General features: G+C 38.7%; 2 protein-coding genes across 3 annotated transcripts in view; one reads left to right on the top strand and one right to left on the bottom strand.

Annotated features, from left to right (window-relative positions):
* Positions 1 to 1283: 1283 nt before the first annotated feature.
* Positions 1284 to 25290, bottom strand: FNDC7 (fibronectin type III domain containing 7). 2 transcript variants are annotated; one of them, XM_077825414.1, is made up of 13 exons: positions 25174 to 25273; positions 23647 to 23665; positions 22140 to 22397; positions 19483 to 19737; positions 17916 to 18176; positions 17126 to 17383; positions 14205 to 14459; positions 12691 to 12948; positions 10780 to 11034; positions 9686 to 9946; positions 8797 to 8826; positions 6628 to 6696; positions 1284 to 2603 (listed from the first exon to the last, which is right to left on the bottom strand). In XM_077825414.1, exons 1-12 carry the CDS (start codon positions 25210 to 25212, stop codon positions 6665 to 6667), a joined length of 2181 nt encoding a protein of 726 aa, XP_077681540.1. In that variant the 5' UTR covers positions 25213 to 25273; the 3' UTR covers positions 1284 to 2603; positions 6628 to 6664. The 2 variants fall into 2 exon arrangements, 1 of the variants encoding a protein (XP_077681540.1); XR_013346960.1 differs by having other exon boundaries at positions 1284 to 2530; positions 6628 to 8826; positions 23631 to 23665; positions 25210 to 25290.
* A 1212-nt stretch (positions 25291 to 26502) lies between these two features.
* STXBP3 (syntaxin binding protein 3) overlaps positions 26503 to 27053 on the top strand; it is a 47730-nt gene continuing 47179 nt past the window's right edge. The window contains exon 1 of the mRNA XM_077823546.1: positions 26503 to 26566. Coding sequence (XP_077679672.1) covers positions 26503 to 26566 — 64 coding nt within the window. The remainder of the gene's footprint in view (positions 26567 to 27053) is intronic.

Genomic DNA, 27053 nt, shown 5'->3' with positions numbered 1-27053 from the left:
GTAGGTTGTTCTGATGTCTTGTATATTGAGTGAGGAGAACCATCAGTCTGGAATAAACACTGGATTAACTCCTTTGTGCTGGGTGTCAGCTTTTCCCCGTATGTTCATTGCCAGTTGAAAAGATGTATGTGTGGATTTTTTTATGCCTTGCTCTAAAGGAAAATGATACTGTGTATGGACTGGGACTTCAAAGTAATAGGTCAATGTATAAAGACTAATCTGGTTAACTCAGGGTTTAAGACTGTTGAAATGTGGATCATTGGTGGTTTGAGTGACCTGAAAGTGAAAGAAGAGGTTTGTGTCGTCCCCTCCCCTCCCTTTGCTTTTGTATGATGTACCACTTCTAGGTATTAAGTTTAAACAAGTGTTTAATGCAGTCACTTTCCTTCTCCTGTTCTTTCTTTCATAGTATATGTCAATAAATCTAGTTAAATTAATTTACTGTAGTAAAACAACTTTCTAGTTGTCCCTGATCTTGCAGAATAAATAGCGAGTGCCTGAATTACTAAGGCAAAAAGAAAATATTTTGGAGGAAAAAAATCAGCTTGTTTCTGTATTAAAGAAGCAAAGGTAGCTCAAGCTCAATTTTTTTTTCTTCTGGTCACCTTTAATTCTAAATGTATTGTTGTTCTTCCTGGTGTTCCCCCCAGCAGCAGAGAAACACTTTCTAGTATTGAGGTGCTACTCCCTTATGTGATTTTTTTTAAACCGATAGGTAATTGAGCTTGAAATTGGAGTTTGGGGAGAAACTTGTATGGGGTGCGAGAGTATCCACTGCAGTAGAAAACCCAGACTGCTGTTGCCCTCTATCTTTTCCTCTTGCTTTAAAAACAAACAATAAGCCCCAAATGTGTTCTATCAGAAAATTAATGTATGATCAGCATTTTATTTGCAATTTTGATTACTTTAGTTTCTATTTGCTTTATGGGGTGGGAGGGGTTAGCAACACAAATGTAGAAGGTAGTTCAGATACTTGGTTTTAAATGATTGACTGTTACTCCTCATTTTTACTGATCTCAGTAGTTGCCTGGTTCTTTGCAAAAAGTTTTACTTCTCTTAGTGAATTGGATACGGGGCTTAGTAGATAAGTCTGTTAACACATCTTTCCATTTATTTTCCTCCTTGGCTGTGCTGATTGAGACCAGATTTCTGTTGTTAATATTTGGTTAAATAATGTGACTCTTCAAATTTCATTCAGTAATACAGACATATTATGGTGGGTACTTCTGACAAATAAGTAAATGCCCTGCCCTGTGGAGCTTACAGTCTGACTGGAGATATGATGTAATGAATGAAAACAACAAGTGGATGAAGTTCGAAAATAAGGAGACTGAGAGTTGCAGGGTTACACAGTTTAGTGAAAAACTGGGTGATCAAGGAGCAGGTAGGTCTATGGTGCCTCTTCCACAACTCAGCCACTGCTGCCTTGCTCCTAATGTTGTAGTCCTGTGATTCTTCTGTGTAGATTATCTCAATCATAGTGAACTGGATACTTTATATGGTGGATAAAAGTTTTGTGGATGGTTTGGCTGTAGCCAGAAGTAAATAGTGGCTTAAGTTTTCAGAGGTGAAAACCTATGCTGCTTTGTAACTTAACAATACTGCATGCTGATTCATTGCCAGAGAAATACTATATCCTTTGTAACCATCAGCAGTAACAATCTTCCATGTAAATGTGAATAAAATCCTCAACTTTTGCTTTCAAGCGAACATGCAAATATACCCAAACTTCTAAAAGTGCAGCCTCACGCGTTCTTTCATTTCTCAGATTTTGGATTCACATTTTAATAGAGATTCTTACAGATAATCTCCCCTTCCACATGTGATCATAATCATCTTGTGCCAACTAAAGCTTTCTTGCATGGAAAAAAATGTTAAGTGTATTTTAGTAGTCTTAATGATACTTAAGAGCTGTCGCCCTCTGAGTCTCCTCTGCAGACCACCAGCAAATGCAAGAAGACTATAGTTGGGCAATAGCTCTCAGCTGCCCTTTTGGTTGTTGAGCATATGAGAACAAGCATTACACTTAGATTCAGAATCTTGACCTGGCATGCCATACCATAGAACTTTTACTTTATTAATGCAAAAAGTGTGTATCTGGGAGGATGGAAGTGAAAGAGAAAGTGACGTCTGAGAAGCTTTCTGTTTTCATGACTTGATTCCCATGTGCTCAGAACCCTGTTTTTCAGTTGGCATCCCTCTGGCTGAAGAAAATTGGGAAGAATTCTCTTCTACGTCTGAGGTTGCTGTTTAACTGTCTAGTCTAGTGATTGGTGTCCAGTAATGATGGGAATTTTCTCCTCAGAGTATCAGTACAGTGCTGTATACAATAAGCATAGTATTTTTCAGTTAAAAATTCAGTGATTAGTGTGGTCTAAATGCCTAGACTTAAATCCCTTAATGCAGTAATTTCTTACGTTTGTGTGGCAAGTAGTAAATTTCAAGCAGTTCTTCCAGTAGATGAAATGCCTCCTAGTACAATGGTTAATGTAAATTGGGGAAAGGTATAGAAGTTGAACCCTTGCCAAACCTAGAACAGATAAACACACTACAGATAAATCCTGCTGTCTTTTATGCAGTATCATACCCTTCCCTGGTAAAACCTGTGGGAGAGAAAAGGAAGGAGGGCAATACAATTCTGTAAAGCAAATATGACAGTGCTTCTGATTAATACCTCACTTAAAAGGGGAATGGTTTTGGAAAATGCAGGTTCTCCAAACCCAGCTGAACCTAAGGGAATCAAAATTACAAGCCCACATTAATACCCAGTTCTTATATAGCCATATACAGACATCTCTTTGTGCCACCTTACTGGCACCATGACTTCTCAAGGAACCGTGTTTCCATTGGCCACATTAGCTAAGCCTGGGCTGTCCTGCCATGTGTGGAAGGGACATAGCCAGTGTTAACTCCCACTACTTTTGTTTGTTGTATTTCAGCTGGCTTGGTAAATAGCTGGAATATAAATTCTTTGTTTTCACTGGAGGACTTCTTGGGACATCTCAGAAGCATGTAGTGGGAGCTTACTCAACATTTAGGGTGAGTGAGGGTTTGAAACCTTAACAAATCTTTTTTTCTTTCTTTTTTCCCTCAAGTGTATTTTAAATTGCTGTTAAAGGCAACTGGTTTTAAGTGGCTTGAATAAAGATCGCTCCCATCGGGTTTCATTTTCTGTGTATTTACGATGCCCTAATCCTGTACTGGTTGTCCCATTATCAAAAAGTCTTCTAGACTCAACTAAATTTCTGCTGTAAAAAGGCAAGAAGAAAAACCTTGTATGTTTATACAGCATAAAGAACCACAAAGTGCAAGTAATGTGGAGCAACAAGGAGCCAACTGTTGTTTAACTTATTCATGTGAATAGTGCTAAGTGAGCAGGATTTGTCCCACTGTCTGTACTTCTGTACTCTATTCTTGGAAGATTTGGCAGACACGTTCAAATGCCTGGCTTCTTTAAACATCCCTCTTCCTCCCTCCCCCAAATCTAGGTTAATGGTTTGGTGAGCCCTGCCAATTTTGTCTTGAAAGGCCTAGATTTTAAAAAAATGAGTTGCACAGAACCCCACTGACTTCAGTGGGGCTCAGGTAATCTTTCAGTATTGGGGCCTACTCTAGCAAGAGGTTTTGCAGATATATATACTGCCCTTCTATAATAGATAGAAGCAACAGATAGAAAGAATGGGACACAGTAGATGAGGAATCCATAGTGTATGCACCGGGTGAAAAAACCCCAAACCCAATGGTTACGTACAGTAGTTGTTAGAAATGGAATCTGTATATTTCCAGTCATAGGGTGTCTTGATGGTGGAACTTTTTAACAGTAGTACCTGAGTGCTTGCCCTCTCCCCCCTTTGGTATTCCTGAAAGTTCTGAAGGCAGGGCTATAAAAGGAAGCATTGTGCCCCAGCTGCCTCAAGTCTGATTTAATTAGGAGTTGACATGAGTGGGGAGTAAGACTCTACATATATTCAATCTTGAAAAACTCTGCTTACAGGTAAATAACCTTCATTTCTTAAAGAGTAAGTTTATACAACTGGGTGCAATTATGTTGCTGTTTGTAGCTATTCGAAACCTACATATTTAATTAAAGTTAGCTCATTTTCTCTTAAACAGTCTTTTATTAAGTATGCTTGAGTTTAATGAGGGCTGATATGTAATTAAAATATGCAAATCTTATGCAGCTGGTTGTTCTGATTCAATGTAATTAATTTGATTTTTATCAAGGACCATCATAAAGTTATTCACTTACAATTAGTGTACCAATTAGTTTACAATTAGTTGTTTGTATGCCAGATAAAAGCTACAGCCCATGTTTGGCCCTGACCTTATTAGAAATTGATTGCTTAGGACCCGAAAAGCAGGCTCAAGACCACCTATGTACATGACTAAGTTTAGGGACCCATGTTTGAAAATGCTGTTATGACTATAAAGAGAAACCTACTGCATTAAAACCTGTTTGGGGGGAGTTGCAAACAGAACAACGCTAATTTCTACATTCTCATACTTTTTCAAACCCTAAATTGGAAATAAAAACTAGCTGTTTCTTAGTAAGTAGTGCAATTCATTTATTTAAAAAAAAATTCCTAAAGAGGGAAACTTGTATTTAACAGTGAACAAAAATCCTTTTTATTAAGAGACAATATTGTAGTACTGGTGTTATGAAGTGTCAGAATGTTCCATCTGATTGCTTTGTGTAAGTGACCTGAAGTGATGATTCATGTGCCCGATGGAGTTGCATAGCTGTATTCTGTGAAGACAAACTTAAAGAAATGTATGGTCTGCTTTCCAGCTACATAAATTAGTTTAAAGAAAGTCCTATTTTGTTACTGGTTGTGCATCAGCTTTTCTGAAGTCAGAACATGTGCTCTGTTTTTCTGAGAAGTGATGGTTCTCTCCCTCTATTCCTCCCCACTAAATACTGTACCTGTTACTTACAGCTAGGTTTATTAAACCTGAAAGAATGCCTATAATGTACTCTCTTCCCCCATTATGTGGGTGTTTACTTTTTAAATGTCACTTAAGTTGTCCGGTGAAACTATATACACTACCAGTTTCACTTTTGTTTCTAGTCAGTTTCATTTTTCCAGTTGTTAAGAACTAAAATAATGGTGACCTGCTGGAGTTTCCACATTACATAGGAATGGTTATTTTATAAATAAAATAAAGCTCCAAGGTTTCTCCATAAAGCCTCCAGAGAGAAAAGGAAATTCCAAGTTCTCATTCACAAAGCTTCCACAGCATCCTTATCTAGGAATGTGGAGGGATGGCTTCCTAACCCTGTTAGTCCAAAAGCTATATAGATCTTGAGGGATCCACAGAGGCTAAGGCTATCCACAATGGCTGCTTGTATTCCACAATGGCTACCTGGAACCTGCAGGAATTGTTGCTCCATCACTTTCCAGGCTATTGCCTCCAAATTACCTCTAAGATGAGATCACTTCATTCATAACCATGAATTAGGAGAGCAAGGCTCAGCATTATTTGTGTGCTCTCCAATGAGGCAATGCGTGGTATGGATAACAGCCACTACTCCTTCTCAGGCTGCCAAGCCTGGTCCTTGCCATAGGATTACAGCAAGGTTGGGGGGAAAACTATGGTATGGAGATGGCATGCCTGCTCACCTCCCAGCTCCACAAGCTGAACAGTCACCTCTGCTCAAAGAAGAGATTGCTAAGGGGATCTGGCCTTCTATTTTCATGTTAATTGGGTCAATCATCAAACATTTTAACATTAGGCCTTGAACCTTTTTGAGAGGTGATGGTTAAACTCTATTTTGTGGGACTAAACTGCTGCCAAGTATTTAAATCCAAATAGTTCAAGAATTTTAATACTGCTTTTTTTATTTTTACAGCAGTTCACTGACAAAATATTTCCAGAACAACTGCTGATATTGCACATAGACCTACTACTTAACATTAGCAACCCACACTTAGCACCCTCACACAGCTCCTATTATTGACTGTATTATAGGGAGACTTATGGCCCCAGATAGTTCTGTGCACATTTCTAATGTACGTGTGTCCAGGAGGAGATGTCAAAGGTTGGGGCTGCTCACATCTGGGGGTATGGTTCAGATCCACATCTAGCTGTTCTAGGGCTGCCAAGGGGAGTTGTATGGGAAGCAGGGAGGGTTTGTGGCCACTGGCAAGCAGGACTAGTCAAGACTGCTACCTACTGTGACTCCATTGCCTTCAGACCAAATGCAGCATGGAGTGATACAAAGCAGAGGTACTTGGGAGGTGCGGCTTCCTGATTCAATTCAGCAGAGGCAGTAAGCAGGTGAGTGTGTGATCCCAAGTCTCCTCACCGGCTTGGAGTTATGGGGCTCTCAATGTGAAAGCAGCATGATATTAAGAAAGGGCTAATGAGGTAGAGAATGGCTCTCATTGAAGTGGGAATAAGAGTAGAATTATGCAGGGCAGGAGAACAGACCTCATTGGATCTGTGGTTGGACACAATAGAAGGTATCTCTAATGAGTATACTGGTCCTCAGGATGTTAAATTCACTCATGCTTATTAAACTGCATTATCTCTAGGGTCCTAAGGATTCATAAATGTTAAACATTTTAATTCATTTAGTACATCCCAATTACAGTTGTCATTCAAGTATAACAAACTCTTTCTTACCTGCTTGTCTGAACCAATGATTCCATCCAGAAAAATGTTATTCTGGACTTCTCTTTCCTCTATAGATCACTACAACAAAAATTCAGAGGGTTAGATAAATTCAAGTGAGAAAAAAAATGACAAACACACACAAGAAATGTTTATTTGAATAAGTTGCTTATGCAGGTGTCCCCAGCAGTTTCGGTCAGGAAATTGAATGGAAATATTGTATTCATTTGAAACCACACAAAAAACTTAGAATGGACCATACAATGTCACCAATTTGTTAGTGGAAAGTAAGTGGTGCTTCAAAAATCAGTGGAACAATATAGCTAAATTTAATTAATTTTAACTTGGCCAGGCTCTAAAAGATAGAACATACACTTTCAAAAAGTTCCATGGGCTCTTTGCTGACTGAGTGGTTCAGACCTCAGGTTTAGGTCTCATGCAAGAGTATAAAAGTCTTGTAGCACCATGCTGGGCCACATTACAGATTCAGAGGGTATAATGTTCCTTACACCCCTCCAGTAGCACTCTGTTTTTCAAGGTCTTCCATCGAAGTGCTGACTAGGCCTCACACTGCTTGGCTTGTAAGAACTAGTGAGATAACAGCCTGATGTGGTATGGCTGCAGGCCAAAATATAGGTAATATCTGTAAAACACTCATAATCTAATTTTTCAAAATATATAGAGATAGCTATTTATCTGTGTAGGCGGTGATTAGAGTCCCACTTAAGTCTATTTTTAGTTTAAAAATATATGATTTTGTGCTGTGTTAACAAGGCTTTATCTGAATGAGTTTGGAATGGTCCCAATACACAAGAGGGGTGAAGCCACAGATGGGCACCATCCTCAACTAAACACCAGTAAAACCTTTATACCACACCACACCAATCACGAGTTCTGTATGTGCCGCATATGTTGGAAAAAAAATATATTTTGGGAATGTGTTTGTGAGTTTTACAAAATTAGGACCATTTTTTGGTAACCCTATGCCTGTAAAGCTAGGTGCCAAGAATCCAACTCTGCAAGGCTCAAAGGAAGCCATCTCCAAAAGTGGGGTAAAATAACTTTTCTGTATATAAAGGTGACACAACTTTAAAGTGTAATGTCTCTAACCCTGGAAGGGCAGAGGTAAGTGCTGGTTCTGATTAGAAAGGAGAAAATCTCCTTAATGATATAGAGCTCTTGTTTCTTCCTCTGTAAGGCTGTGAGGGCTCAAACTTCACAGCTGTGGCATTTAGAAAATGCTGTTAGTAGCTCAAAGCTGAATCTTGCCTCTCCTGGGCCTCAGAGAAGTGTAATTTGGGGGTGTGAATTGCACATTTGGGGAACAACTATGAAATATTTCCCTGACATGTTTTTTTTGTTCGTGGCTGGTTGAAACTCCTCGGAATTTTGAAAAGTTAGACATCCAGTCTTAATTTAAAGACTTTAAGGGAGAGAATACCACAACCTCAGGTAAGATGTTCCAATAGTTTTTACTCGTTAAAAATTTGCATTTTATTGGGCACTGGACAAACAGACACAAGATAAATGTATGACGTGTCTGTGCTGTTATGTCTCCAGTTAATTTCATGGATCTCACTTGGACATATGTGTAAGGCCAGATTCTCTCACTGGTTTAAGTCATTTTTTGCACAGGGTGAATACCATATTCAGGAATCCTCTGGTTTTCTAGAGCTGACATACAGCTGCTTTGCCAACCTCCCTCTTACAACTGTAGTAGGGGCTGTGGCCAGGAGAAAATGGACATGGCTAGGATTCCCCTGGACCTCAGCAACCCCTGGCTGTTATAAGAGTCCTTTGGGGCCTTTGGCAGGCATTGTACTTAACAGCAGCCTTCTGGCTGTTCTAACTTACACTGGAGGACTGGATTGGCACAGAGCAGCCCCAACATGAGGGGACCAAATCCATCTTTGCACACTCCCTCCTGAGTCATACTGTGTGCTTCTTAGCTCTAGCTGAGGATCTATCTAGGCCATGGTATATATGTTTCATACAATGTAACTTACAGACGTTGTAATACATATTATGTTGGGAGTAAATGTTTTATCTTTGATAGAATTAAGGGAGTCCTCCTGCCAGAAAATGTTATTTTAAAGTAAAGTACTTTTCATTCTAAGAGAAACATATCTCACTAGAACCACCATTTTCATGAGAGGTGAAATGCTGACAGCATTCTCATACCCATTCCAACAGAACTTCCAGAGCAGGTCACTAGAATGAAATACAAAGAAGGGGCATGAAAGTTAAGTGTATAATTATAAGCTGAAAAACATTAGCAATTTGTATAGTAAGGGCCATATTATACAACTAGGCAATTTCATTAAAGTTTAGTATGATTAAAAATGTCATCATGGATTTGAATGTCTACCATGAAAAAATAAATCACTGTTTGGCTTTTTGTTCAGTGCTTCCAAGGTAATTCTGCTAATATGAAGCATCACTTTTACAGGAAGATTGTAGAGACAGTTTGTTTTTATAAGGGTGGCTCATCAGTATTGCTTCTGATTTTTTTTTAATTAAAAAAAGAGCATTAAGGTATTTGAAAACCAGTACATATGAAGAATTACATTTGCTTTTTTTTCTTAGTCTGCTTTTAAATTAATCAGTTTGGTACCCAACAACTAAAACTGAAGCCCCAAAAGAGTAAATCATGCTGCAAAAAGCAGCCTTGCTGTGTATTTTATTGTCATTCCTTTCCATCTACATACTAACCATTAGTATCCAGACTCAACACCCACAGCCCTTTGTTCCCTTATAGATTATTCATGGCAGAATCCAGAGAAATCCATGTGAATTGGGGTGTGTCATTTTACTGCCAAGTACATAAGCAGAAAATGTCCTATTTTCTAGGCCTTGACCCAGACTGTAGCGTAGTCTTTTTGTGGGTTATGTGGTGAGCCAGCACTGGGATAGAAAACTTCTGCTCCGTGCTGTATCTTTGTTTCCTCTTATTCTGGAATATGACTACACCCAAATACGAGCCAGAATTTGGCCCTATATAGTCTATAAATTACACTGATATGCATTTAACAAAATATACATAGTTGAAAGGACTATAATTGAATTTTACCTGAATATATTTTTTTAGGGCAAAATGTAAGCTTTGATCCTTTCTCAGGAACTGGAGAAACCACCACTGTATAGACATCCCCACAAGGTATCTCGGTGACATCACAATAACTCAAACCTGAAGTAGGGGTACAGGTGAAATTGCCTTTTGATCCATATAGATCTGTACTATACTTTATCAACCCTGCAGAAGCTCGCCAGTATATTCGGATACCATTATTGCGCAGTCTATATAATTTCACCCCAGAAGGACAGCAAGCACCTAATAAAGAAAATAAACAAGATTAAGTCTAAACTGCAGATTATGCTTGTTCTTGAAAGGAAATTATAAATTTTCGTAACAGGTTTCACACCTGATACCTAAAGTCGACCTACAAAGGTTCATCATCCCACACAAAGTCAGGGAAATTGTACGAGGCAATGGTGGGGAATAAAGGAATGAAAGTTGCCCTCCAAACTGGCTCTTGCGCTGGAATACAGCCCCTCTGCAGACACTGTTTAGTATCATACATTAGAATACTGGTCACTATTGCTCCCCACCCACTATGGGGAATGTTAGGGCTACTGGATCCACACAATTGTAGAACCTCTGGCCTCTTTGTGTCCCTAGCCTCTGTTTGGCAGAAGCTTGGAATGAGTGACAGGGAATGGAACACTTGATTACCTGTTCTGTTCATTCCCTCTGGGGCACCTGGAACTGGCCAGTGTCGGAAGACCAGATACTGGACTAGATGAGCCTTTGGTCTGACCCAGTATGGCCATTCTTATGTTCTCTCCCATCTCCAAACTTCAAGTAGATATTGGCCTGGTTGGGTCTGGTGTGCAGCCCCCTTCCATAGTGCACAAAGGGTGCAAAAGTCCCCTTGCACAGTCAGTCTGCCTCAACCCCACACACAGCAGCCCTACCATGAAGTTTCTGTGATACAGAGGGCCTTGCATGAATTTCATCCTACGTATATTTAACTATTTAAAATGGAACTGCAAGGGTTTTAGCAATTTCTTTAATCTCACACATAACCTTGATATGAAAATAAATCATCTGCCTACTATACTCTGATTTTTTTTTCTTTTCAATTCCATTTATCATTTACATACTGGAAGAATAGTCTTGATATGTGCAGTCTGAGGCCAAACCAGTTTCACTAATCACTTTCAGAGACACTGTATAGGTGGTGCCACATGTAATGCATCCCAGGAGACAGTGGTTTTGAAGTGTGTGGCACTTGGCCGGTCCTTTTGGTGATTCCAGTATTGTTATGTATGTCTTTGCACCAGCCCCAACCGACCAGCTGATATTTGTTATAGACTGCATCACTTGAGTTACTGTCAGATCATTAGGGCAACAAGGAGCTTAAAAGGAAACAAAGAAAGGGAGATCAACTTTGTGTCTACTGAGGTTCTATGCAGATATTTTTGTCAATGATTTTGTTTTAGAAATAGTTTATTTAAAATCTATTCAAAAACTGCCAGTTTTGTCAACCACATTTTTACTGATCTTAAGGCTTGATCCAGTTCTTGTTGAAGTCTGGGGGAGTCTTTTCATTAACTTAAGTGCCTAACCCATCTCGCACTGAGGAAGAAAAATAATCTTAGTAGCAATTTTTAAAAAAGGAAAACTAAGTACTTTTTAGCTAATGTTACCAAAATAGTCAGATATTTAACTTCAGCATTCTACAATAGCTAACATCTAATATATATATAATAACAGCATAAGATAAATGATTTATTCCTTCTTCACCCATTGTGTGAGACAGTTATTACCGCAGGATTATTATGTGATCTTGTTAATAAAAAAAATGTCTACAATGCATCATCAGAATATCAGTGATTTTCTCAGCCACATTAAGGATCAAAGTGCTAAAAAGGAAGCCGTGTATTGCATAAAAAGATTATGCCATTATAGCTTAATTAGCAATGACCCAGGAAACATAAGTACCTGGATTTGGGTTTAGTAGGATGTAGCTACTAAAGAGTAACATGATCTCTCTTTCTCTTTCTCACACACACATGCGCGCGCGCAGATGCCATTTCATCCAACAGGAAAGAGTAATACATGTAGATACATTGTGGGGGAAAAAAAAACATGAACATAAAGACACACACATTTACCACAGTATTTTTATATATATATATATATATATATATATATATATAATTTGAAAAAGGTTATATTTTCAATTACATATTAACTGCAACGTACCTGTCTCTAAAGGGACACTGTAACTAGGTAAGCTCTGTCCTGCTGTTGTAATTGCCACAGCACTAACTGAGAAAACTGATCCACAGGGAAGATCAGTTATGCTACAGGAATTTCCGGAACTTGTGCAACGCCACAATCCAGCCTCTCCTCTAGCAGTAACAGTGTATATAGTTTCATCATTATTGGCCTGCCAGTGTACACTAATTATGGAAAGATCATCCTGTGAGACGTTTTTTATTTCAGGACTGCATGGAGCTGAAATATTTTAGACAGAGGAGATTTGAGATGTGTTGTTATCAGCACATAACTTCCATTTTATATTGTATAGCTGTGTCAATAGCTGCAAATTATTGTAGATATCTGACAAACTCATTCTGATAGTGATATCCTAGTCAATAATCTTTGACTAATTTGGAACAGTTTATGAACATACAGACTTTAAATGAGTTTTACAGGCAAACTCTTGAAAAACTGACATGTTAAGGTTTTGCATACAAATATACATATTGGAATCATAAATCTCATTTTCAGAAGTGCTGATTACATAGCAGCTTCCAATCTGACCACTTATTGAGGTGCCTGGTTATGGATTTAGGAATCCAATCTTAGGCACTCATTTTTGAAAATCTTGACAAATTTTCTTTTCATTTGCAACTATGAATTATAATAACCTTTCTTAGCACTCACATTATGTTTTCCACCTTCAAAGCACTTTACAACTGCTAACTAATTATTTAACTAATTACAACAATGCAAACAGCTAATTATTCTGTGTGTTAAGAGAAGTGAGAAAAATAGCCATATACCTGTTGCCACATATTTAGATACACATGATGTATTGCTGCCCCTGATTTCACTGTAAGAATACACAGTGATGTTATATTGGGTGTTACATTGCAATGCAGACAGGATGCAAACTGTGGCAGTGTCATTACACAATACTACACCAACTCCATCAACAGCTTTTGTTTCATACATTTCAGCACCACGGACAGGAGACCAGACAATCTCAACTGTATCACTGGACACAAACACTGGGTAAAAGTCACTGGGGCAACAAGGTGCTGAAAAAGCCAAAACAGAGAGGGAAATGTCAACAGCGCTCATGAACTAAAAAATACTACATATTAAACAGGGTAGTGACTTGTTTACACAAACACCTCTTATATGAAACCTCCATTATCAAAAATTTAAAAATTAATTATGTTCCCCACATTGAAGTCCTTCATTTTTTGATAGATTAAGTTTTGGATAAAAGTGCCATGTCCCTCATCTTATCTGGACAAAGAATTCTATTGCAGAATTTTTATCGTCAAAGTGTATTCTTACATCTCTTTAGCGTCCCTACAATAGCATTCAGTAATAATCCATTAATCTGAAATAATACTGTATACTTATGTTGCACCTTCCATTTTAGGTTCTCAGACATTTATGAATCACCAAACTAAGCCTCATAATCAGATATTTCCCCATTTTATACATTGTGAAACAGGCACAGGGAAGGTTAGGGACTTACCAAAGATTACACAGCAAAGCTATGGCAAAGCCAGGACTAGAATTCGGATATACTGACTCCTAGTCCTGTGCATCCATAACACCATCCTTCCCCATATTTTGAACATGTTTTAGAATGATTGAATGATCAACCCTTGTAATTTATAAACTGGTGGCATACTTGACTGATAAACTGGCTATTCAAATAAACATTGAATACAATTTAAAGTTTAACCCTTTTCCTTTAAAAAAATATTTACTAAAGCACTGATAATTGTTAATTAGGGCTGGTCAAAATTTTTCATCAAAAACTTTCTTTTTCAATGGAAAATTGGGCTTTTGACTAATTTTTCTGGTGACAAGTATCTGCTTCTGTAGAAAATTTTGACTTTCTGTTGAAAAACTGAACACTAAAATATTTGCATCTATAGGCCAAGTTCCACAGCCACCCTATATCTCCCATGACACATCATGGCCAGGGACTTTGAAGATGTACTGAAGTAAATCAGGAAGAGGAGAATGTGGTATATTATGGGAGATGTAGTCCACCCAGGGAGCCCAATCCATACAGGAAAATAGGAGCATGTGTCACTTGCATGACAACTCCCATGGAACATCACGGCAGCACTTCAAAATCTAAATGCTCTGTTTTAAACTGAAAGTTTTCTGCCCAAAATTTGGGGTAGCAGCCAAAAATTTTCACCTTTCAATTCCTCACCAAAAATTGATATTTTCTACAGGAAAAAAAACATTTTCCAACTAGCTCTATTGTTAATACTACTAGAGGAATCACCAAATATGTTTGCATAAACATAGTGCTACTTACCAGTAGTATAATTGAGTACATCCCCTAAAGGACTCTGTCCTGCCTTGTTATATGCGAAGACACTAATGAAGTAAGTGAAACCACAATCTGATTGGAAGTGGCATTGGGTATGGGATGTGTTGCAGTGCACTTCCAAGCCATCATCGCTTTTCACAAAAATCACATAATAATCTCCAAGATCTACATTAGACCATGAGACTGACAATTTACCAGGGTTGTCCTCTTCTATTGTTATACTTCCTGGTGCACAAGGGACTGGGAAACCAGATTTAAAACAAAAATGGGGCGGGGGGGGAGAGAATAGGTTACAACTGTATTCACAAGATTTTATTTAAGCAACATTTTTACTACACAAACATCAATGAAAGATATATAGAATTTGTTTGATATGTTTAGCTTGAATAGTTGACACATGTCCAGTTAAGAAAAGAGCAACTTATCTGGATTTGTAAGGCTACTGGGATGACATGTATGTGATTATTTTAACATGGTGCTTGTTCACAACATAAAATATGTGTGTGAAAAGACTAAAAGTGTGTATAATTTATAGGGCTGTCAATTAATTGCAGTTAATTCACACGATTAACTCAAAAAATTAATCGTGATTAATTGCACTTATAACAATAGAATACTAATTGAAATTTATTAAATATTTTTAGATATTTTTCTACATTTTCAATATTGATTTCAATTACAACACAGAATACAAAGTGCACAGTGCTCACTTTTATATTATATTTTATTACAAATATATGCACTGTAAAAATGATAAACAAAAGAGTATTTTTCAATTCACCTCATACAAGTACTGAAGTGAAATCTCTTTATCATGAAAGTGTAACTTACAAATGCAGATTTTTTTTGGTTACATAACTGCACTCAAAAACAAAACAGTGTAAAACTTTAGAGCCTACAGGTCCACACAGTCCTACATCTTATTCTGCCAATCACTAAGACAAATAAGTTTGTTTACATTTACGGGAGATACTGCTGCCTGCTTCATATTTACAATGTCACCTGAAAGTGAGAACAGGTATTCATATGGCACTTTTGTAGCCGGCGTTGCAAGGTATTTACATGCCAGATATGCTAAACATTTGTATGTAATTCAGTGTATTGGCATCACTCTAGCTGGAAATGGAGACTTGTCAATCTTGTCACCTACCAATTTTGTATTACCATTATTAATCATCATCCTCTGTATTTGAGGTAGCACCCAAAGACCCACTCAGCACCCTGACTCCATTGTGGTCGGCATTGCACAAACAGGAAAATGTGGTCTTTGATTTAAGAGTAACCCAGGACAAAAATAACAGGAGCACTGGAGGTCAGAACTGGGTATGGGTCAGAACTTCATAATATTTAGCATTTATACAGCATATTTTTTAAGAATTTCAGTCCACTTTTCTAATACGCTCACATTAAGTCTTACAAACACTCCTGTGCAGTAAGTTAGGGTAAGGTGGCAGGCACAAATAGGTTAAATTATTTTTCCAAGTTGCAGAGTCACTCTGGGGCAGAAACAGGGACAGAATACAGGTCTGCTGACTCATAGTTCTGTGCTTTAATCACCAGATTATCTTTTCTCACTCAGTATGGGGAAGCTTGCACACCATCTACTTATATTGGGCCTATTCTCCTCTTACTTCGACCAGATTTAGACTGGTGTAACTCTATTGACTTCACTGGAGTTGCTTCTGATTCTCACTGGTGTGAGAGAAAAATCAGGCCTGTTGTATCTGCCAACTAAATATGCCATTCTCAAATTAATTCAAAGAATAAAGAAGTTAGCACAGGATTCAGAGGGTAAATGTGATGCTTCATGCATGAAGTACAACAAAAGTTTCAGAATACACACTGTTAAGTGCCATAATAACATGATAGCCACGGAAACAGAGGCTTTATTTCAACATAGGGATTAATTTTCTTATAAAAGAAACACAATATCTCAATATTTAACAGGAGCAACAGAAGCCCCAGTAGAAGTCACAAGGGTCCTCCTACCTCCCCATAAATGATGGTCCAAGTTCACCCAGGGTCTGCATAGTTTTCAATGGCACAGATCCTGGCATATGGCCTTGGAAGTGGAAATTCTGCAGGAGGAGGAAATGGTGAAGGTGCCTACAATATCCCCTTCACTGAGGGACTTGAAACCAACCCCCAAAAGAGGATGGCAGTGCCTAAGAATGGGACATGGCCAGAGCAGCCAGGGGATGCACCTCTACTAATAAACCCATAAGGAAATTTAAATTGACCTTCCCTGGAATAATCCCTAGGGGGCAATGGTGGTAAAACACTGCCTGCCCTCCTCTGGGAGAGAAATCCCCAAACCATGCGAGAAGCCGGGCTGATGAAGACAGGCACAATTTGTATTACCCGTAAAGATAAAATTGGCCCAATGCTGATTTCCCCAAACTTTCAAATATATAATAATTAAAAAGTTAGATATAAAAATAATATGTTTATATGAACACAATGGACCAGATTCTTCTCAATGTTACTTGACTTCAGTTGAGCTACTTCAGATGTATATTGGTGTCACTGAGAGCAAAATATAGCTCAATTTCTTTAAAAAATATTTGTCCATAAAGTAAAATGCAGCAGCGAAACAGTTTTTCAGTGCACTGCTTTATGGAAACATCAGCACTTAAAAGAATGCTGCAATGGACAACCATGATGAGGCAGTTTATATACATAATAATGGAATCTTTTAAAATAAGGTGTGAGTGTAATACCATGTGAGGGCCAGGCATTGACAGTATTTAACTGTTCTGAAATATTTTAATGATTAGTATAGCAAATTCCCCTAAAACTATTTAATATTAAGCTAAAATTTGGGCAACTTTTGCTTTCTTCTTTCATTTTATGGCAAAAGAGAAACAATATTATGGGCCATACAAGCATCACTATAGTTCACGTACCAGTTTTTAAACTCACTGCATGTGTAGGTTTACTGGATCCAGCACCATTATTTGCTATGACATAAACAGAGTATTCAGAACCACACTGGAGTGAAGACAAAGTGCAGGAAGTGGAAGATGTGCTACAGTTCAGTTCGGAGGCTCCACTGCTGGCTGTCACACTGTAATTTAAAGTTCCCTCTGTCGGTATCCAAGAAACAGTGGCCCTCAAAGTTCCACTATCAAAAGCAACTTGAACATCTGATGGTGCATGAGGACCTACATTAGTTAGAAACAACTGTAAATACACTTAGTATCTGGCGTAGAGATGATCCTCAACCAGACCCCTGAATCCGAACATCATCAAATTTTGGGAAACATTATATCCAAATGTAACTTTTGTGACACAGGTGTAAGAAGATGGCTGGGGCCTATTACAGTTACACAGAATATTTTAAACAATTACTCTAATTTTGCTCTGACACAAAAATTTCTGTTGAAATTTCAATATTTATATAAAGATTAATGGACATATCCTAAGTTCCTTTACTCAGTTCTTGCTCAGGCAAACCTTTAATTGAAGTCAATGGTAGATCTGCCTAAGTAAAGTTTATAAAATTTGACCCATGTCCTTTAGAACTTTCCTGAACCTAGAACTGACATAAATTGTCATAGCTCCAGTTGGACAATTTACACCAGCTGAGGATATGCCCGCAATGTGTCTTGTCAAAAACACACATACTGCTATCAATATTATTTTAACTTATAGTTTTACAATAACTTTGGTTTCAGGAGAGAAAACAGTTCTTACTTGTTATTTGGTTGTACGTGAAATCATCTCCAGGTATCCCATTAACATTCCAGGCATGTGCCTTGATGGTATAGAGAGTTCCTGGATCTAGACTGGTAAATACCAAGGAGGTATGGGTGGTGTTCTCTTTCATCATACTGCCTAAACCATCTGATCTCATGATGGACACAGAGAATCCAACTGCCATATATACAGCTCCCCAGCTCACCACTATGGAGTCGTAACTTGGAGAACTTACAGACAGGACCGGAGCAGCCAAGACTGTTAATTACAAATATACATTAACAATTTGGATTTCCATTAATAGCTATGCTGCCTAAAAGTTAGAATAGCCAAATTCAACACGGGGTAAACAGAATCAACTTTCATGGACATCTCTGGGCCAAATGCAGTGGTCACGTAAATAGTAGTAAAAATTGATCAGAGAATAAAATGGTAAAGTTAGCATAGTTTGCACCAATTTACTATTTAGTAGACTTGCATAGTGAAAGTGACTGGCACACCAAAGGGTGAAAAGTGGATAAGTACAGCAAGAAAAGCAACTAAAAGGAGTGCGTGAGATCAGTTAGATTCCCTTACTTTGTCCTATTAACTTACACCCTCCTTTCAGTTGCTTCCCCAACCCTTCCACCCCCTAAGAATGTCAGAGTACATCTTCTATTAGAAGGTAAAGCCACAAGTTTACACTAACTCACTAAACAATATATAAAGAAAAACATATAAAGGTTTTACTGTCATGGGTTTGGACAGCTATGTTACTTATGCCATGCGTAAGTAATGCAGGTCACCCTGAATGGGTTCCAATAATTTTTTTATACCAAGGCCAACTGTCCAGGCCTTAGAGAAAAATTACAACTCACACACTTCAGAAATCTATAAAATTTAACCAGCATAATTTATCTATTCATAAAAATGTCCTGATTTTAAGGTCCAGTCTCTCAGTGCTGCGTCCCACAGGCAGACTGGGAATCTCTCTTTCCTGGATGTATAAAACTCCCATTTCTAGTCTTGATGGGACACTGGATATTAGATTTTATCATTGGTCCAGGCCTGAATACTGCTCATCTTGACAAATTCTGAGAACTGGTCAAATGTGAGTGATAAATGCAATGTATCATATGGCACAGTAATCTATCAGCTGGGTATCTCCACTACATGCATAGGTCTATGTCTACTTTTCACTTATATAGCACCTTCCACCCAAGGACGGTAAAGCTCTTTGAAAACATTAAGCCTTAATGTCATTATTCACATTATACAGATGAGAAATGAAAGTATAGAGATGTTAAGTACAGAAGCAGAGCTGAGAACTGAATTCAGAAATCCAGTCCTATGCACTGGCCATGAAGCCACTACATCTATATACCTATAATTATATTCTTGAACACTGCAATGGTGATACGTTCAATATTTAAAATATAAGATTGCACTAATTCATCACCAGTAAATGCTTGAACTATTTTTACTTTCTGTACTAGAATTTTAAAAGATAGTTAGAAAATTCCATGAGCCATATATGTTATGCACTTCAGTAATATGACAGTTGCTAAATAAAATCAAAAGCTACCTGTCTTTGCCTTCTTTGAAGGCGAAGGTAGGCTTCTTCCTCCAGAGTTTATAGATCTGATGGTGATTTTGTACAATGTAGCAGCCTTCAATCCTGTCACTGTGCCTGGTGAATTTATGACTATAGTTTCAATGAAAGACTCTCCGTCCTGTGCAGTCAGTAAATAACTGGTAGCCCCAGGAACAGCTGCCCATTCCACTGTGATACTGTTGCTCAGTTTTGAATAAGCTTGGTCAATAGCAGGTATCTCAGGAGCTAAAAATGAAATTATGGTAAGTTCAAAATCCATAATCATGTTCAAATATAAGGACCTGCTGCTGTCAGGTGCTAAGTGCATTGAGCATTTTGCAGGAGGTGCTCAGGAAAACTGGGATATAATTTCTTTGATACTTCTAATTTTACTTCTCTAAATCAAATAGCAAATTTAAATTGAATACAAATATAATTGGTTTTATTTGTGCCATGAAATAAAAGAAATGTTTGTTCAGTGTCCACAGTTCAGTTAGCAATGAAAAACTGCATATAGTTAGCACTGATGATATGCAATTTATATATGTACTCAGATTTCTCTTTAAAGGGGAATGGTGGTACGTTAACCAATTCAGTTGGTCTTTTGACTTTGGAGAATGGTTGTTTTGTATAGTCACTTGGGTAGTCCCTATCCTGCAAATTTGTCATTCCTCTCTGTATCTTACTGAGTGATGGAGCTGGGTTTTGGTCTCCCTAACTCTGAGCTATGTCTACTTTATCTTAATCTAATCTAATCTAATCCAATCCATCATGTGCCTAATGACCAGCTGCCAGAAAATAACATGTTTAAAAAGCTGTAAAAAGTGGGCTAAATTCATCTTTAATGCATTGACTTCATTAGAATAGCATCAGGGATAAATTTGGCTCAGTATGGCTTCAGTCACCAGAATATTGCAGGTCCCTAAAGTGATCATCTTCTAAACTGAGGAAGAGGAGATGCTAAATTACTCGGCATCTTTGGGGACACTTGTGCCCTTCTACAGTCTTTCAAACAAGCACTGTGACTTACCTGTGTAAAATGTGGTACTACTGCAGGTTTTAAACCAGTTTAAATAGTACTAACAGTACATGCAAGATTGGATTTATTTTAGATCATTATTGAAGTTACTAATGACAATACCAATGTTTTGATCATGGTCACACTAGATAATCTAAGTGCATCTTTCCCATGTTGCTCTGTAGCCACATCCAGCTCTGTAGTTCTGGAAGGTGTCCGTATTATAATCAACAGGAAATAGCTTTTCTTTCTACAGAACAATCTAAAATGGGAAGACTGAATCCTAGATACTACATGTTAAATACTGCAACTCAAGGAACCTTTTTCTAACAGCCCTTACTGTGAGCCATTCAGAAAACTACATGTCATGTACTACAGTCAGAAAAGTACCTAGCTATAACTCTCCCAACTAAATTTCAGTAATCAGGATTTTGGGCCTTGAATAAGCACATATAGCAGGTTCGATATGTTGTAAGGCTACAAAAGACCAAAAAGAGCAGGAAACCTTACAAAATGGATGCAAGTGATCCAATTGCACTAAATATAAAGTAAAAATGTATCCAGAATGTAAGCATGTACCTTGGAGCATAACTATCAATTTCAAGGCAACTAAACCACAAGTTCAGAGCCTTTGGCAGCAATTACAGGCGTAATATTTTCACAAGTATAAACTCTTCAACAATATCTCTACTGTATTAGGCCCAAAGATGTTTTCATTCCACATTAGCGAGGCATGTCCCCTTTTCCACCATTTGTAAAAATTACAAAAAACAGTATTTTCTACATTTCTACATTTTTCTTTTAAAATATTGTACAAATTTAAATTTAAATTAAGTCTATGGGAGTTTGTCTGATAAATGACTGCAGGATTTCACCCTTAATCGGGGACCAATCCTGCAAACCTTCCACATAAGGAACTCTTATTCAAGTCGAAGGGAGCTGTGTGTCCACGGGCTTGCAGGAGTGGATCCACAGTATATTATTTATTTTAGAACTGCATTACAGAACATTAAAACATTATGCTATTTCTCCCATGACTGAGGTAACCAAGAGGTGAAAAAGAGGTAGATTATATTCTAAACTTTCTTGACTATAACCATGAATTTAATTTTAGTTATTTGCTCAATAAGATGAAAATTTTGAAATTTTTGAAAAGAAAACAAGGATATTTCTAAAGTTTTTCAATTAAAATAATTTTTAAAAGGAATTTCAAATGACTGATTTTTTCTAAAACTAAATATCAGTTATGGAACAGAGAAGAGGGAATACTGTCTATCTAGGTTCTATAATGCCCAAGACTGACTTAAACAGTACAGAATCAGGTTCTAAATGGAAATAAAATGTCAATTTTTCACATTTATATGAGCTCACTTTTGTGTTCTTCAATTAAAAACAAGGCAGCTAATTTTGAAAGTTGTGATTAGGTGAGCATTGATGCAAGGGATGCATGCACACACACACGAGAGAGAGAAAGGGCTAATCATGCTTCCACTGAAGTCAGTGGGAAAACTTCCACGGACTTCAATATGAGTAGGAGTCAGCCCTAAAAGTCAAATAAAATATACAGGGTGAAATCTTGGCCCTACTGAAGTTAATGGAAAGCTTGCTTAGCAATCCATCCCATACTAACCTGTTAACTGCATAGTTTGTGCTTCTGCCAGGATAATTCCATTCTTATCAATGGCTTCCACTTTTACAGTGTGGACAGTGTTGGGAGTTAGTAAAGTAAGAACGCCTATAACAGGAACATCATTGAAGTGCGCCAGCAAAGGGTGGCCTACTGTGTTCATGGGGGTTGCTGTGATTCTGTAGGAAAAGGCTCCTGAAAACTTGGACCATCTGAGATATATGTTTCTTGATGTCACATTATATATGGATATAGAGAAACCTACAAAAAATACCAAACAAATTTTAGTCTTTGAAACCTGAAATACACTACTGGGCAAACTGTTTGGACAAGACTCTTTAAAATGTTTAAGTAGCCTGATTTTCAGAGAGCAAGTATTAAACACTTTTTTGGAAATCAGGCCCCTTTAAGGGGCCTCAAGAAGAGTACCCAAAATAATCTCTTTTGAAAATTAAACTTTGCGTTAAACTATAACTGAAATAATTTTTTCTGCTCATTTCTATCACCCATTAAACACTGTAGTATACAGTGTCGCCAGCTCTCATGATAATATTGCAAGTCTCATGATAATTGCTATTTTACTCAAGCCCCAGCTACTGGAACTTTCTGAATACTTGAAAAATCTCATCTTTCATTTTAAAAAGAGTTTCTAGGTCTCATGGTTGCAGAAAAAAAGGATGAAAATGTGACCCAAGTATATCCTAAGGCTTAAAAACCAGAGGGCAAATAAAAAGAAGCCAAAATTTGGTGGTTGTTTTTAAAATTTCATTATTTTTAGAGGGCTGCCTCATGATCTTTTAACATCTGAGGTTGGCAATACTGCTATTATTTACATATGGCTTTTGTAATCTTGCAAATAGTGGGACTAATCCTGTACCACTCTGTGCATGGAAACCCCTCTGAAATCAATGAGAGTTCCACACATGAAGAGCTTGCACAATCAGGCCTGTGGTTTATAAAATCTCTGTGAAAAGAATATGGTATGCTGAAGTAATTGCCCAAATACTATAGTAACTTTATGGTAATATGTAATGGTTAGAATTCTAGAATATTGAAATATATACTAATATGTACTGCCACAACATATACTAAATGGATGACTTGTAAGAGCCCAATCCTGCGTTTGTTGCTCAGCCAAAACTCAGACTGCAGTGCACAAAGAACGCAAGATTGAAGAAAAGGAAAAGGAAAATGGTGTGGCGTATTTATCTTTAATTTTTAAACTCAAATAAAAATTATGCTATTTTAAGAGGGGCAAAATATCACAGAAAAGCATGCACACACTGAATAGATTGTATAGACAATGGGTATAGTCTAAGAAGGTACTGTTCAGTGCAAATTGCGTGTAGGCTTAGGATAGTGTCATATTGTAAGAAGTATGTTAGAAAGTTTATGCAAATATATAGTAGCATAGGTTACTATTTTTCAAAGCAAGTTTTTTGTAATTATATCATATCTCTTAGTGTCCACCTAAAAATGAACTTGTAAAAATACCTTTTTAAGTCTTTACCTGTGTTAGCTGAAACAATCTGAAAAGAAAGATATAGAACATTAGAATCACAAACTGAAAAATTATTTTGGGAAAAGGGAAAACATTTAACTTTTAGCAGTAATAACAATGACTTCTTTAAAATTGTATTTTGTGAACATAGCTTACTAACGTGCAGCTTTACTTATTTGTTCGGTTTGAATGAATGTACAGTAGTAAGGTAAATCTACGAGGCTGTTATTAGTGAATTTAACATAGTTATGCAGCTCACATTACTATTTCATTATCCTCTCTGAATCTGGCCATTGATCCAGAAAGGAAAGTTTGCAATTGCTGACAGACTTTGAAAGACACTGTGTTCTAAAAGTATAATAGCGTAGTTTTTCTGTGGGTCTGTTATGAGTCTGGGGAAAAGTAATTGTATAACTCTTACAAAAAACATAATAATAAAAAATAAGAATAAAAATTTGATAAATAGGTTGCTTTTGGTTTTTTTTTTAAAAGGACATGTCATTCTTAAAAATGTTTGAGAACAAAATTGAACTCACCATTTCAAGACTGATGAGGATAAATCCAATAAGTACCGAAGATTTACCTTTTCCACTGCACATCTTGTCAGACAAAGCTTTTATTTCACACTTTGTGTCTGGATGTGATCAGTAAGATACCCCATATAGAGCAGTAATCACCTCACTATAGTTGTTAAGACTAGTCTTTGAGACAGTGAAAAGAAATATTTGTCTGTAGCTCCTCCTCCCCTGTTCCGGATGGCCTATAAGCAGCTGCAAGGAATATTTAGTGAAATGAAGCACACTGCATCCAACTGAAAATGCAGAAAATGTTACATGGGAAGACTGTGCTCTGTTCTTTCCTCTGTTACACAGGTGCAATTCCTGTATTGCACATATGTAACAGATAGCAAAATTGAGCTCAGTTTAAATACCTCCATTGGAATTTGGTCTTACTGGTTGAAGTTCACTATATATTGTGATACTATTTCTAGCAAATGCCATCTCTTTCTTTTTGTTCAGAATTATGCTTGGGTTTTGTTCTCTATTTTAATAGGAAAATGTCATACTATAGTTGTTAATTTGAGGAAGTATGTTTCTTATACTTCTTTGTATGGTGCACACTGAAGTAGAAATTACTTTCAGTTTTAATGTTTCTAGTGTGGTTGGCACAGATGTTCATCTTTGGATTTCCTTTGGTCTCCAGATTACTATTATAGTTTGTGATACATGACTCTTTATTTGTTAAAAGTCTGCCTGTATTTTTCATATTTCACTGTGGCAAAGAATATGCTTGGGTAATCTTCTGTGTAGAAATCTATAGCAGTTTATCTGACATCACCATGATATCCAGGCACTAACAAAACTACATAAAATAGTCCATCTAAAATACTGTATCCTCCACTCTTCATTATTCTTTTTTGTTCAGTTAAAGTATGCATAAATAGTTTTAAATTACATTATTTGTTATGTTCAGGGAAGCAATGCAGAGTCTTAAGGCTATTTTTATGGAAAGCAATTGCAAAGAGATGAATCTTACATTTGTGTCTGAAAGTTGCAAACCCCTGGTCATTACCATTTTTAATGGAAAGGCATTCCACAGCCATTAGTCAGCCTCTTGCTCCTGCAGCAAGTGTAATCCTTGCTACTGACCTCATCCCTTGTAAATGTAATTGCTGTAATAAATCACAGAGAAAAATGCCTGAGATCATCTGGGTTCCCCCACTCAGAGATTTGAAGATCAAGACTAGGATTTTGAACTGAATCTAGTTTTGGACAGGGAGTCACTGTAGGTTTTGGAGCATTGGATTGCTGTGCGTGTATCACCCATCCTATGTTAGTAGACAAGTCACTCCATGTTTGACCAGCTAGAGTGTAAAGCCTTTACTTTCAACCCCGGGTACAATGCATTGGAATACATCAGCATGGCCCAATTTCTATACAATAGGACTGAATGCATCCCCTGGGCAGCTGGAGCTAATAAGAGGCATTTCTAACCATTATAGTTATTTGTGTACCCAGAAGAAGCAGAGTCCAGAAGAATCCCCAAGCCATGAACTGCCTTTTTGATTACACTGAAGACTTCTTCAGGTGAGGATGCCTTTTGTAGTTATGGCCATTTCTTTTGAGTAAATTCCCACACTTACATAATTGTCCATCTTGCCAAAGACTAGTTTCAGTCGGCTGCTTCAGGCAGCTGCATTTTGTTCTCAGGCAACAGGAAAACTGGATAATAGGATGGTTTGTGTTTGAGGTGAAGGGGATGAGAGAAGACATCTGGCCTGGCACCACGTGTGGCTCATGGAGTTTGATGCATGCTTCTCAGCTGCTCCTCTATTGCCTTTAGGTTCTGCAGTAGTGTGGTGAGTGAGTGCTACTCGATATTGGGGGGCTACTGGTGCAGGTGAGTCTGTCTGCAAGACTGGGACAGCCCAGGCCCAAGGCTGATCGGATGTGGACCATGATTCTGGTGTTGGTCCGCCAGTACTCTGTGCTGGAGGGGAGCGTAATGTCCCTCTCCTATGACGCCGGGCACGGTCCCCATTGGTAACGCTTGGTTTCCGTCAGTAAACCTCTGCTCGGAGCCGTGCCCGGGGGAGCCACTCACACCCGCCCTCTCCTCCGGCTCGCCTTCTACTCCGCAGCCCGAACCGGCGCCCAGCTCCTCTCCCGCCCGCCGGGGCGCACTCCGGCCGCGCTCGGCATACGTCACGGCGCAGGGCCGGAGGGGCGTGGCTCTCAGACAAAAGCGCAGTTTCGGCGGATCACTGGGCGGACTTCGAGGGGGATAGGATGGCATAGATGAAGCGTAAACAGGATGCGGATTGCGTAGAAGTGACGTCAGGGGGAGGTGGAGTTTGGGGGCAAGATGGCGCCTGCGGCGGTGGGGGCCGTGTTCGGGGAGCGGGGCCTCAGGAGCCTGGTGTGGCAGAGTAAGTCCGGGGCACCCATGTTCCCTTCCCGTCCCTGCGGGCTCCCGCTGCTCCCTCCCTCTCCCTAGGGAAGGGCTGACATGGCTCCGGCGCCGAGTTAGCGAGTCCCGGCCCTGGGGCACCAGCAGCTGCCTTGCGGCTGCGCCGCACCTGGCTGCCCCAGTGAGGCGAGCCCGGGCTGCGGTCCTGCCCTCGCTGCTTTAGGGGCCTTCCTCCGTGTGCCCCCCAGCCCGGTGAGTCACTGCGTTCCGCCTCTGCGGTCCCGGAGCCCGCGGCCCGCTGGGCGCCGCCGAGAGGGTGCGGAGCCGCAGGGTCAAGGGCTGATTGCTGCGGCGGCATGGACCGTGCCTCACTGAATGGGAGACAGCCGCCGGCTCCACCGGCCCTGAGCTGCTGCCTCTGCCTAGTGATTCGGAGGCTGTGTAACGCCCTGCCGCGGAGCCGCGCGCTTGTTCGTGAGCGCCGGGAAGGGTCCCCGGTCAGTGAA

This window comes from Eretmochelys imbricata, chromosome 8 (genome assembly GCF_965152235.1).
Source record: "Eretmochelys imbricata isolate rEreImb1 chromosome 8, rEreImb1.hap1, whole genome shotgun sequence".
Classification (NCBI taxonomy): Eukaryota; Metazoa; Chordata; order Testudines; family Cheloniidae; genus Eretmochelys; species Eretmochelys imbricata.
The sequence above is the reverse complement of the archived record's forward strand: the minus strand, read 5'-3'. Positions and strand labels throughout refer to the sequence as shown.

What these genes read in the sequence shown, in the direction of transcription:
- FNDC7 (XM_077825414.1), bottom strand. Translation starts at nt 25,212, where the DNA reads ATGGTAATGACCAGGGGTTTGCAACTTTCAGACACAAAT. An exon ending in ACAAACTATGCAGTTAACAG is followed by an intron (nt 19,738 to 22,139) that starts GTTAGTATGGGA and finishes TTTCATTTTTAG; the next exon opens with CTCCTGAGATACCTGCTATT. An exon ending in CACGTACAACCAAATAACAA is followed by an intron (nt 17,384 to 17,915) that starts GTAAGAACTGTT and finishes TAACTAATGTAG; the next exon opens with GTCCTCATGCACCATCAGAT.